Source organism: Diplotaxodon limnothrissa, linkage group LG15, assembly GCF_057381915.1.
Source record: "Diplotaxodon limnothrissa isolate DT_005_m linkage group LG15, D_limnothrissa_male_GT1.1, whole genome shotgun sequence".
Lineage (NCBI taxonomy): Eukaryota > Metazoa > Chordata > Actinopteri > Cichliformes > Cichlidae > Diplotaxodon > Diplotaxodon limnothrissa.
In genome coordinates this window covers 13452819-13465199 of record NC_140610.1, presented here as the reverse complement: position 1 = coordinate 13465199, position 12381 = coordinate 13452819, and the positions used below count along the sequence as shown (strand labels likewise).

Sequence of the window (12381 nt, the reverse complement as noted above, 5' to 3'; positions counted from 1 at the left end):
AAAAAAGATTAAGCTTGTGATAACTGTGAAATATTAAAAAATAGCAGGTGTGAAAGAATGCTTTTCTACAGCTGTTTTGTTTTTAACCTGCATCCAGACAGCTGACAATGGTCAAAGTTTCTAAAGCACTTTCAGCTGATATTTCATTAAGCAGTCAAGTCCACAACAATACAGCTCTTGTAGTTCTGCCTCTGCAATAATAATACCAATAAATAAACAAACAAATAAATAATAATCTGACAGATGCATCTCTGACTGTAGACCTCAACATTGGTACGCCTGCCTGATTAAAAGTGTTTTTGACATAGTTACATGCCAAATAATTTATGATCCGTTAAGTACTCTCCTTTATTTGGATACTCCTATAACCCTATACTCTATTGCTTATAACTGTTGTCTCTTGTGGCTTTATATTTAAAATTACAGAGAAAAACTCTAAAATACAAAATCAACTTTGGATGAACTTCAGACATTATGTTTGCTTCATTTGTCATGTCATACTGTACATGACAGGCCTCATCTGGTTATGAAACTTCTTGTCAGTCAGTTGAGCTGATAAAATAGGGGGCTGTGTATAAAACTGGCTATAATTCCTGAAATCTGCACCAAAACATCCTGTTTTGCTCCTAAGGTGTAATGTAGACTGATCAACAGATGTTCACTAATGATTCTGAGACTGATCCAGCAGAATGGTCACTAAAAATGGAAACCATGAAGCTTTTGGCTGCAAACTCTAGTTCAGTACATAAAGATTTTATGATTTTATTATTGCAAAATATTTATGAAGCCCAAAGGATTAAACCTGGAAGACTGTAATGCAATCGCATCTTGATTGTTTGATTTAAAATTCACTGTGGCAGTGTACAGAGGCAAACATACAAAAGTTGTGTCTGTATCTAGCCAATAATGGACTCACTGCACTTTTTAAATACATTGTCCAAGCTGTAGATGTTAAGATAAAAATGGCTGAAGTATTTCACCAAAAATAGTGCGTCCATCCTCTCCGAGGACCACTCTTTTGGGTTTGCCCTGGGAGTCCTGGAGAACTCTTCCATCCCCGTTCATAAGTATCCCCTGCTCCAAATCTACCACCTAAAGAAAGAAACATGTTTGCAAAATTGATGGAGCCTCATGTGAGGAGTACGCTTCATCCTGACTGTGATGCTTAGGAAAGTCATAGTCCTATTCAAAACGGGTTCTCATAAACATAGACATACAGTAAACAGTTTAAGTGGGAACATCTGACTTGTGGAATTTTGAAGACTTTTTAAAGAGGTGAATAACTTTCCACATTTGTTACTTTGAAAGACAGCTTTTTGAACAATTAGCTCTGTTACTTTTTTTTCTGAGAGTAAAACTAATATCAGCCGAAGTACAAAGTACAAAGGTGACGAATTCTAACCACAGACACAGCTTATGTTACATCTCATCTCACTTCTGAACAACAAACATATTGTACTTTCATTGTTCAGTCCCAGAACATTTTGCGTAAATGGGTGGGTAAACTCCTCGAGTCTAACCACCACTCTGTTTCCAGTTTTTAGTCTAAATTAATAGCTTTATTTTTTATTTTTAACAAAAATATAGTCCCAGTCAAAAGAAAAATGGCAAAAAAAATCATATTTTGCATGGTTGGATCTTAACAAGGTTTCAAGTAGAGCTTCAAGATGCAACAAGAAGAAATGGGAGTGAGACAAAACATTTTTTTAAAGCATGCAATTTATTGAAAACAATAAACTAAAACTGACACATTTTCTGTCAGGTAGGGTCTCTCGGAGCGCATCCTCACTGCTGAGGTGGGATGTCTTCAAAGGCCTTGTCTTCTTGAACGCCACAGAACTGATCATTTGAACTTTGCAAGAGAGCACCAAACATAGGACATTGAAAGGTCAAAGAAAGTTTTAACCTCTGATGAGAAAAAATGTAACCTTGATGGTCCTGTTGGTTTCCAACATTACTGGCACAACAAGCAGATCCCACCTGAGATGTTTTCTATACGCCACAGTGGAGGGGGTGCCATAATGGTCTGGGGTGCTTTTTCCTTCAGTGGAACAACAGAGCTTCAGAAGGTGCAGGGGCGTCAAACAGCTGCTGACTATGTCCAGATGTTGCAGAGAGCACTCCTCATGACTGAGGGCCCTCGTCTGTGTGGTAATGACTGGGTTTTTCAACAGGACAACGCTACAGTACACAATGCCCGCAGGACAAGGGAATTCTTCCAGGAGAATTCACTCTTTTGGACCATCCTGCATGTCCCCCTGATCTAAATCCAATTAAGAACCTTTAGGGATGGATGGCAAGGGAAGTTTACAAAAAAGGACAACCGTTCCAGACAGTAGATGCCTTTCGTGCATCCGTCTTTACCACTTTGAGAAATGTTCCCACTCACCTCATGGAAACCCTTGCATCAAGCATGCTGCAACAAATTTTTGAAGTGATCAACAATAACGGTGGAGCTACTCATTCCTGAGTTCATGTATGGAACTTGGATTTCTGTTTTGGGGGGGGGGGGGTTACGTGTTTTGTGGAGGTGTGGTCTTAAACTTTTGATCAGCTCTAAAACAGTTGGTTTCAGTTTAATTTTATTGTTCTCAATAAATTGCACGCACAAAAAATGTTTAGTCTCACTCCCATTTCTTCTTGTTGCAGGTCAGAGCTCTACTTGGAATCTTGTTAAGATCAAACCATGCAAAATGTGATTTTTTGCCATTTTTCAAGTGATCTTAAACTTTTGATCGGGCCACAGGGAAGTTGCAGAATGGCCTCTGGTGGACAAACAAGTCAAGACTCATTACTAAGGCTATTGATGACTAATCGATTAAATGTTTGAAAGTCGCTGCCCTTGCTAGTCAGCACCAGAAATACTAGTCGGTTGCATGCAATATTCTTATTTTATTAATTTCGGTAATGGCAGTTACTGGCTGAAAGAATTTACAGCACTAACTGATGGCTACACCCCACCCTCCCACTCTCTCCATAAACAGAAGTTGTTAATGATTGACATTGAGATGTAGATCTCCTATATTTTGATGTAAAAAAATAAATATAACCAACCAATGTGTAACCACAGGCTGCACCAACATGTGGATGCTCCCACTTAAGAAACCAGAGCTTCTGCTACAAGCAGCACTAACATTAGTCATACTAATCTGACACTGTGTGCATGTGCTACCCAATATAAAGTGCTGAACATTTCAACAGTACTTATTGTATAACATTATTTGATTAGCAAGGAACGTAATAGTTGTCTATTTAAAGTATGCTCAGTTTCAAATGTTATCTGAGGCCTTTTTTGTGTCTTTTAGACTAGTTGACTAGTCTGATTTTTTTCCCTCCATCAAATGGCTATCAAATTAGCCTCTAGGAACATCACTACTTAAAACCTTCATAGGTAAAATGTGTTTCTTCTTAACTCTTTACTTTTTACATTTTTATTTGTTGACTGTTATAAATTAAGCTTTTGTGTAAGTTTAATAAGGAGGATTTGTATTCACTCAGTTGTCTGGTTTCCCCAAGTGTTTGGCTGCTATTCTATTCATTACATGCTGACTTCATTGCTGTAGTCCAATCATCTTTCATCCTGCCTCCTTCAAACCAATCAGCCTCCATTCTTAATACCATGATCATCTTTCATTCTACCTTGCAGACTCAGAGTCTAATCACCAAATAGCATAAGTGAATTCTGTATATCAATAAATTATGTTCAGTTCCTTCTGATGATCTGTCCTGGTCTCTAAACTGTAACAATAAGTATCATATTGGACATACTTCAGCTCAAAGAGTCAGGAACAGGTAAAACTAAGGTTAGTGTATTAAATATAGTTACCCATTTTGTTCCATCTGGTCCAGTGATAAACCTTTGACCAGTGGCCTTGCTGGCTCCGTGAGAGGAAGAGGACTCTTTATCATCTGTTGCTGTCAGATTGGGTCGTCCATTTTTACCTGACAGGTACAGAACATAAGCAGAGGCATGATGTTATAAAATTATTTAAAACATTTGTGAGTTAAACTGACGTCAAAAACTTCACATAATTGCATATAGGAATTAACGTTACCATTTCCATTGCTAGGTTTGATTCCTCTGCCATTATTTTGTTTCCCTCTGATGGAATAGCGAGGCCTACTCCCATTGTTCCTAAAGCTATCTCGAGATGAAGATGAGGATGATGAGGTTAATGTAGAGTGGGAGTTGCCTCCAATCAATCCCCCTGTCCTTGTCACCGTAGTGCCACTGCTAATGTCACTCTCTGAGGTCAGTACTGGTTGGGGTAAATTTGAGGAAGAAGCTGAATCAGATGATGATGAGGTAGAGTCAGATGTTGAAGAGCCCAGTCTAGAGTTTTGTGCTGGTTGTACTCTTAGGGGAAGCCTAGACCCACCAAACTGCCTGTTTGGTAAGAGAGGAGAGCGTACCCTTCCATTCACCCCTACACCAGGTCGACGATTAGTTAGAGGGACTCCAGAGGAAGTGCCAGGTCTGGTCCTGGATGAACTTTCTCCTGTATCCACACTTGCATTGTCTTCTGCATTTTTATCAGACTCTGCTGGCTTCTCTTGAGCTTCTATAGGATCGGCAACTTTATCATTTTCCCCATTCTTCTCACTGAGATAATCCTCATTGCTATGTTTGTCATTTGTAAGTTCTCTATGGCTTGGCTCACCGGAGTCTCTGTGCCCACTTAAGGAGTGATGATGATGATCAGGACTTGAAGAGATGGATGGTGAAGAGGAAGATGATGAAGATGAGGTAGCTGGGTTTCTAGTGCCGCCAGAGCCTACATTTTGATTGATCAGTGATGGCTTAACCGAACTGGCTCCAAAACCATTCTTTAGTGAGTCACGAGTAGAAGAAGCACTTGGATCTTCACTGGTTTCCTGTACTGAGGGCACTCCAGCAGCACCTGTAGCCCCTGAGACCCTGGTAGTTGTCCCCCTCAAAACCGGTCTGCCAGCCCCAACAGAAGATGACATCCTGGTCAAAGGAACTCTACTATCCTGTCTTGGAGATGCTATCCTTGCACTTGAAATGACTTTTCCTGGGTAACGACTAGCTAGCCAAGGGTATCTTTCAGCAAATGAAGGCCTGACTCTGGTACCTGCGGAAACTGGGGGTTTTTCTTTAGTTCCTTCATCTTTTTCCTTGTCCTTCTTCATTGGCTTCTCTGTCGGTTGTGTTCTAGTAGTTAAAGCAGAGTCCTCAACTTTAGTTAATTCTCTTTCTGTGTTTTTGTAGTTAGTGTCATCATTTCCTTCCACATTTGATGTGTCTCCCTCAGATGATGTGTGAGAACTCTGTGAGTTGTGTGTGTCATGTGATCTTGCAGAACTGTGAGATTCTCTTTGTGAAGTTCTTTGAGATAATCCTGATGTATTTGCAGTGGAAGGGTGGTTCGCATTTCTTTGTGAAGTGGATGGATTTGTCACTTGCAAAGATGTCGAGCCATGAGACCTAGATTCTAAAGTAGAACGTGACTTGTCAGAATTATGGGACTCCAAGACATCTTCACCATTGGAAGTCCCTTCTGATTTTGACTTTGATGTTGATGGATTGAGAGTGCTTGACTTTTCGTGGTTTTGAGTGTTTTCCGGTAAAGTGGCCTGTGACGTTGCTGAACTATGTATGCTTGAAGTTACTTGACTCTGAGTTCTTCTTGGAGAACTCGACTGTGAGATGACAGCAGGTTTGTAACCATTCAACATTCGGGTAGAATTCCCTCTTAACAAGCTCCCAGGGTATCTTCGGCCTAAACCATATCTAGAACCAAAACCAGTGCCACTGGCGCGTCCTGCTGAAGTGGAACCTCTACCTACAGGTGTAACGTGTGTCTGCTGTGAACTGTTCACTTTTGCAAGTGATGTGGAGGGTTTTGCATGTGTTATGCTGGACTTTTCAAAGGTGTTTTTCGACTCTGGATATGTGAGAGCTACATAGTCCTTTCTGCTTGCTGCAGATTCTTGTGAGGGAGAGGACAGTGAGGTCGTAGAAGGGGATGATGAGGAAGATGAGGAGGAATCCAAAGAGGTAGAAGAAGAAGTGGAGGTGGGGGAATTAGAATTAGAAGAAGAAGATGATGAAGCAGAAGAGGATGATGATGATGATGAAGCAGAAGAAGAAGAAGATGATGCGGAAGATGAGGATGAAGATGAATCAGTGGATGCATCCTTGGATCCTGCTTTTTGATGGACCCTAATCTTAAATGGCCTTCTTCTTGGTGGATTAAGTCGATTAAATGCAGGTTTAGTTGGAGAAGGTGTTAAAACTTTGAGGGAGGGGGTTTTAGTAGTCAGAGGCTCTTCATCATATTCATCTTCATCCTCAGTTTCAGGGGAAACATCATTATCTTTAGGCTCTGGTACAAATTCCATTGTTGTAGTCTCTTCTACTGGAGGTGGTGTTGTGGGTACTTTGTTTTCCTTTTCCTCTTCCTCTTCCTGTTCCTCATCATTCTTAGCCCTTCTTCTGTTAGAGCCTCTGTTTCCTGCTCTCCTGATTGACCCCCTGACGGAAGAGAAGATGCTGTGATAGGAGCGTGTCTGGGAAAGTGGACGAAAACGCCTGTTGACAGGTGCAGCAGGGAGTGGCTGCTTTTGTATGGTTGGTATTTCTGGCACTTCTGTTGACTGGATGTCATCATGGTCGGTATCTTGTTTGGAAGGCGTGTGGCCAGTCCTGCGGCTGTCCTTGCTTTTTGAAAATGCTGAGGCAGCACTGCTGCCTGCTAGGAGACAAAAAATAACAATGACAATGAAAATTTAGAATGTGCAAGTCTCAAGCTCAAATGCACACATATGCCTAATAGCTCAATCACAACAGGAGGAAAAAGGACAGCAACGTCCTTGCAACTAGGAACTAGGCGGTACATCTTTTTTTGCTTTCAGCAAATGATTGCATGAAATTGCAAGATACCCAGAGGTCAACCATATTCAACTGCCTAGTGGAAGGCAACCTGTTACCCAAAAAGCACAATCTGACTTGGACCAGTTGGAAGACAGATTGGCAAATGTTTGGAAATAACTGCTGAAAACTGGTTGCATTCTGGTTATATCCCTATAACAAAAGCCTGGTTATCAAGTGCCTACAAAATTTTAATTTAAATCAGTTAAATTGAGAGTCCTGCAGCAACTATATTACTATTTGTGGAAATTTTTTGGTATTTATGTTTTAAATCTATAAGGTTCTGGCTGGACTATGGCCATAAGTAGTTATGTAAATTTCTGATTATTGTGAAATTCTGTGTATTCAGACAGCAACAGATTTGCAACAGATGGCAAAAGGGTAGACAAGGTTGTTTTGAAGACAGCAACTGACTGTAAGTGGTCACAGACCTGGTCCCCATCTTTGAAGCAACAACTCCAAAGTTGCTGTGCCACATGTGGCATAGTCTCCAAGGACTGTTTTCCCCAGTGACTATATAATTACATTATCAAATATGCTTACTTCCTGGCATGGCGACACTGAAGGTCTTGCTCTGTGGTCCTTGTCCCTTCCTATTGGTGGCCTTAATGGTGAAAATATAACGGTCTCCAGGTGTGAGGTTATCTATGGTGGCTGTCGTGGTGCTTCCATGGTACTTCACGCTTTTTGTTTCAAAAGGCTTCATGGCAGGGACATAAGTCAAGATGAACTCTGTTTGAAAGAGAAGTTTGGAAAGGTAGTGAGATCATTCAAGAGAAAATACTGATGCTATTTCAACATGTCTGGAAAGCATTAGCTGGCTTTCTTTATTTGTTCCAACAGTGACAGTAAACTCACAGCAAAGATTAGCCCTGTGACATCAGCATGCTGCACTTTGTTTTGTAGGACACATCCATAAACAATGCAAATATTGTCACTGGGTGAAAGATCCGTGGCCAACATAGAACACCAACGTAGGTGGAGTAATCATGGCACGAAAATGAATAATTGTTATGTTTTGCCATCATGATAATAACAATAGTTTCATTATAATGGTCTGACCTTTTATTCTCCCATTGGGCTCTTCAGGTGGATCCCATGTTGCTACAACAGCAGTCCCTTTTCCTCTTAATGGCTTGACCTCAAAGTTCTCAGGTGGCCCAGATGGTGCTTGTGAAAGTGAAGAGTAAAAGTGAATGGAAAGACAGGATGGAAAACAAGTAGCATAGGCAACAGAAAGTATAAAGGGTGAGGAAATTGCTGCTTAAAGCATGTAAAAACAGTAAGGATATTTGTGCCAGAAGGCTACAACTGAGGAAAATATTGCTGCCATACACTGTCAGATCGTGCCCCCTGAGATTGTGTATGACGGAGACCTAAACTGTGAGCCAGGCAGTAAATGTTGACATTCCAATGAACTGCAGCTCAGGAGCTGAAACGTGGTATAAAAGCTTCAATAATGGGAGCGCAGCAGCCAAACCTAGGCTGATATATCAAAAAGGAATAATAGGCAGCGAATGTGAAGAGATGTGGTATGAGGAAAGAAGCTTAAAAGGGTTGTGCAAGAATGAATTGCCTTTTGTATTTTTTTTTTTTTTTTGAAAAAATCATTTCTGTTTTCATTTTATTAAAAAAAAGTCAGTGGTTTTGGCTCTTTATAACCCTTCACTTCTTTCACACAGTTACAGACTCCTACTGCATCATACACTATGAGATATCATGTAAGTAATTCTCAGCAAACAGAGTCAACACATACCTGACTCTGGAGTCCTCTGAAAGACTGAGTCGCTCCACTTGCTGTGATTTTCTTCCTGAGAGATTCTGACAGAGAACTCATACATGCTGTCAGCAGACAGGGTGTCTATCAAAATTCTCCTTTGCGTGCTCTCCTTGTACTCCCAGCGTGCTGACTCACCCTTCTCCCTGTACCTAACTGTGTATGATCTGAGTTAAGAATAAAAAGAAAATGAAGAAAATGCCTTATTCCATTGAGAAAGATTAGACTTCAGTTTTATTTTTTCTCTACTTGTCATCATTTTTCTTTTTTTCCCCCCTTGTTAACTGACACTTTAACAGGGCCCACCTGGATGCCCCAGGGGCAACTTTCTCCATCTCGACAGCAGGGTCAACCCACGAAATGAGAACTGATTTAGGAGACATGACCCTGACACTGATGTCCTGGGCCTCATGTTCAGGTGGAGCTAGACAACACACAAAGAGATAAAAACCCAAATGTCTGGATCCAAACGAATATTAAAGTCACTGGATATACATCATCCCCTGACTTCTTCTAAACTTTGGCAAGGTAGTTTTGCAGAATTTTTGCAGATTTTCTATATCTACTATGAAAAAAAGACATACAGAATGATTCTCTATAAACCTGCAGGTACCTGGTGTGGTTGTTTTGGTTGTGACTGGTCTGTTGGCAGGTTTGCTCTGACCCTGGGCCTTCTGTGCCTGCAGTGACACCACATGAACGGACTCAGACGCTATGAATAAAAAAGGGATACCAGGCACGGCCAGGGTTTACACTCTGGAAACTAAAGATAGTACAAAAAATGTATCCTCTTAGCTAAATTATTTTCAATAGGAAACAAACAAATAAATAAGAAACTAGGACAAATCCAAATGCCTTCTAGATGTTGTTAACCTTTTTATTGCTGGTTTATTTCAGTAATCTTTGCCACAGGAAATTATTGTGTGCCACCTAAAGTCACAGTCAAAGATACATACATACAGTAATCATGGGCATGAATTTCATAGCAATTTAGGGCTTTTAATCATTTATTTGAACTGTTCTTTTTCCAGGGTAGAATGACTCAAAAGCATCTATTACATACTTTAAAAACAAGCAGTAAGTGCACAACTTTAATTGGATTTTGGATTTTCTCTAATCCACACAGGATTAAAAGTTTATGTACAGGCTCCAATATGTAGATTTCCACAAGTTGGGAAGGTCTCTTGGAACCATTTCTTAACAACTGCAAACACCTAGATCATCAGTTTCCATCACCATGGAGACAGAAACCGCTTCTCCAATGGACTGAGAGGGTCATAACCAAGAAAGAAACCCCTTCTCCAAAACTGACACCTTCAGGCTCGAATAAAATTTGCAGCTGCCCACACGTATAAGCCAAAATGCCTCCTGCAGAAAGGTTTTATAGTCACATTAGATAAAGATTGAGCTATTTGGTCACAATAACAAGAGCTCTTAAACCTAAACACTGTACAAAATGTCAAGCATGGTGGTGGTAGTATCATGGTCTGCAGCTGTTTTGCTGCCAGTGGTGCTGGTGCACTACACAAAGTGAATGAAATAATGAGGAAAATTTGTAAATTACACTCTGTGCTATGAAACCAATCTATTTAATTAAACTCTATCAACTCTCCTAACAGGCGTGATCAAATCTCCAGCCAGAATAATGCCACAAGCTTGTTGATGGCTACCAAAAATGTCCGGTCAAGGTGCAACTTGCTAAGTGGCATTTAACCAAATATTAGTTGTGTGTATGTATGTATTTGAGCCTGCATCTGTAATTTTGGCACTGTGTGGCTTAGAGAAAATCCAAAATCAATTCAAGTTTCTCTACCCAATGCTTGTTTTTTTTAAGAGGTCTGGTTTAAAATCATTCTACCCTTGGAAAAAGAAAAGTTCAAGGAAATTAAAAGTCCAAAATGAGCATGAAATTCATGACTATGTAAACGTTTGACCACAACGTATCTTCCAATACTATAAGGACATGTTGACATTTCTTACTCAGCATCATATTTGACTAAAACCTAAAGCTTTGTTCATTTCATCATTTCATTTAGTGATCAGTAGTATAAAATATTGGCCCTCTTACTTAGTTTGCGTGCGAGTCGGTTTCTCTGATCAGACTGAGGCTTGGCGTAGTGTTGGCGTCTCCTTTCCAGCAGAGGAACTCCTGCCAAAACTCTCTCGGGCTGCCTGGGACCAGAGGAAGACTGAGGTGCCCTCCTGTGTGTTCTGACATTAGGCGACAGCTGAGCCTTCCTGTCCATCCTGGTTGCCCGTTTTACGGAGGAGTGATTTCGGGGCACCACTGTTTGTGAAGATCTTACTGGACCTGCTGATGGATATAATAAATTTAAAATTCAGACTGCACTGTTCATTTTAACTTTAAAATCCCAATGTACATAATCTGGTTTTTGTGCTCAGTTTGCCTTTGGGGCCTTTTTGAAACTATCCTCCATGGAAAATGTTTCCACATAACTTTTCCACTCAAGACACATCCGCTTATTGATAAACACATAATTACTTGTCACACTCATCCAACACCGCCTGTCAGCCTGGCCAGTTGTCACAGAAGGGAAATGCTGAAGAACTGCATCATGTACCCTGTCATCTGCTATAACTTCTGGTGCTCTGCTTCCCGCTTCAATCCAAACCATCTTGGACAACATCTCAGACACTGACTCAGACAGTCAGACAATCCCTCTCATCTGGCTGCAGTGCTTAGCGATAGCATTTCCAATACAAAAACAAAAAACATCTGCCCCTCCCTCTTTTTTATTCTTCCATTCTCTCCATCTGTTCCTCCCTTTTCTGTTTACCATAATCACTTTCAGATGGAAAAGGTCCACTCTGTTTCCCATCAGGACAGCTGCGTGCACAGCTGGGGGAGTACTGATAAGTCAGCTGATGTAAAAAGGTGAACATGATGCATTTCAAAAAGGTTTAATCAATACTTTAATGTAAGACTTTATTTTCTATTAAACATGTAGAGTGAGCCAAATTAGATTATAGGTGTCTACATGAGGCCACCATATCTAAAAGTGACTTAAAAAGAAGGAGTTTTGTAGTTAGGGGACAAAGAAGATGTGATGAGGAAACACAATGTATAGAAGACCATGAAGAAAATACATGTGTTTGGGGTTTTTTCTGGTTCAACTTGGATCAACTTGGATCACTCTGTTTATTACTTAATGTCTGTATCTCCTGTCTGTACTGCCAGCACAGCTGAATGAATGTCTTCCCTTTGGATTCAGACAGTACTGGCTATTTGTTTAATAATGCCCTAACCCCATTCTGAATCCTTCTCTTGCTTTTCCTGTCAGCTTTGCGTGTTTTCACACATTTCCAGTAAGTGAACTGTGAAATCAGAATAAGAATTTGTGTCATGTGTGATTCAAATCACAGATTTAATGTGGACAAATGTTATGTTGGTCTTTCCCACTACACTTTTCAGTTTAACAAGGCTTTAAAAAAACTGTAAACAAATAAAAGCATACAAAAATGTGAACAAGAGAGTTTTCATAACAGTATATACATCCTGTTAAAAATGAAGTACATCCCATGATTCAGCAGCTATACTATACAGGGGAGTTCCTGGTCCATTCAGTGAATGCAAGGGGACCAAATCCTGTGGCTGCAAAACAAGCTCAAATCATCACCTCCACCCCCGTGATTTGACAGTTTGCATGAGGTGGTTGTACAGATATGCTTTAGACTAGTGGTGCTATGT

General features: G+C 40.4%; 1 protein-coding gene across 2 annotated transcripts in view; it reads right to left on the bottom strand.

Moving 5' to 3' along the window:
- Nucleotides 1-12381, bottom strand: part of fndc1 (fibronectin type III domain containing 1) — a 39968-nt gene that overhangs the window by 16285 nt on the left and 11302 nt on the right. For both annotated transcript variants that reach the window (XM_085372588.1, XM_085372589.1), the window contains exons 4-12: nt 10741-10986; nt 9286-9384; nt 8979-9096; nt 8652-8839; nt 7958-8065; nt 7439-7627; nt 4056-6719; nt 3827-3942; nt 981-1092 (exon numbers count right to left, since the gene is read on the bottom strand). In XM_085372588.1, the coding sequence (XP_085228714.1) occupies nt 981-1092; nt 3827-3942; nt 4056-6719; nt 7439-7627; nt 7958-8065; nt 8652-8839; nt 8979-9096; nt 9286-9384; nt 10741-10986 (3840 nt within the window). The remainder of the gene's footprint in view (nt 1-980; nt 1093-3826; nt 3943-4055; nt 6720-7438; nt 7628-7957; nt 8066-8651; nt 8840-8978; nt 9097-9285; nt 9385-10740; nt 10987-12381) is intronic.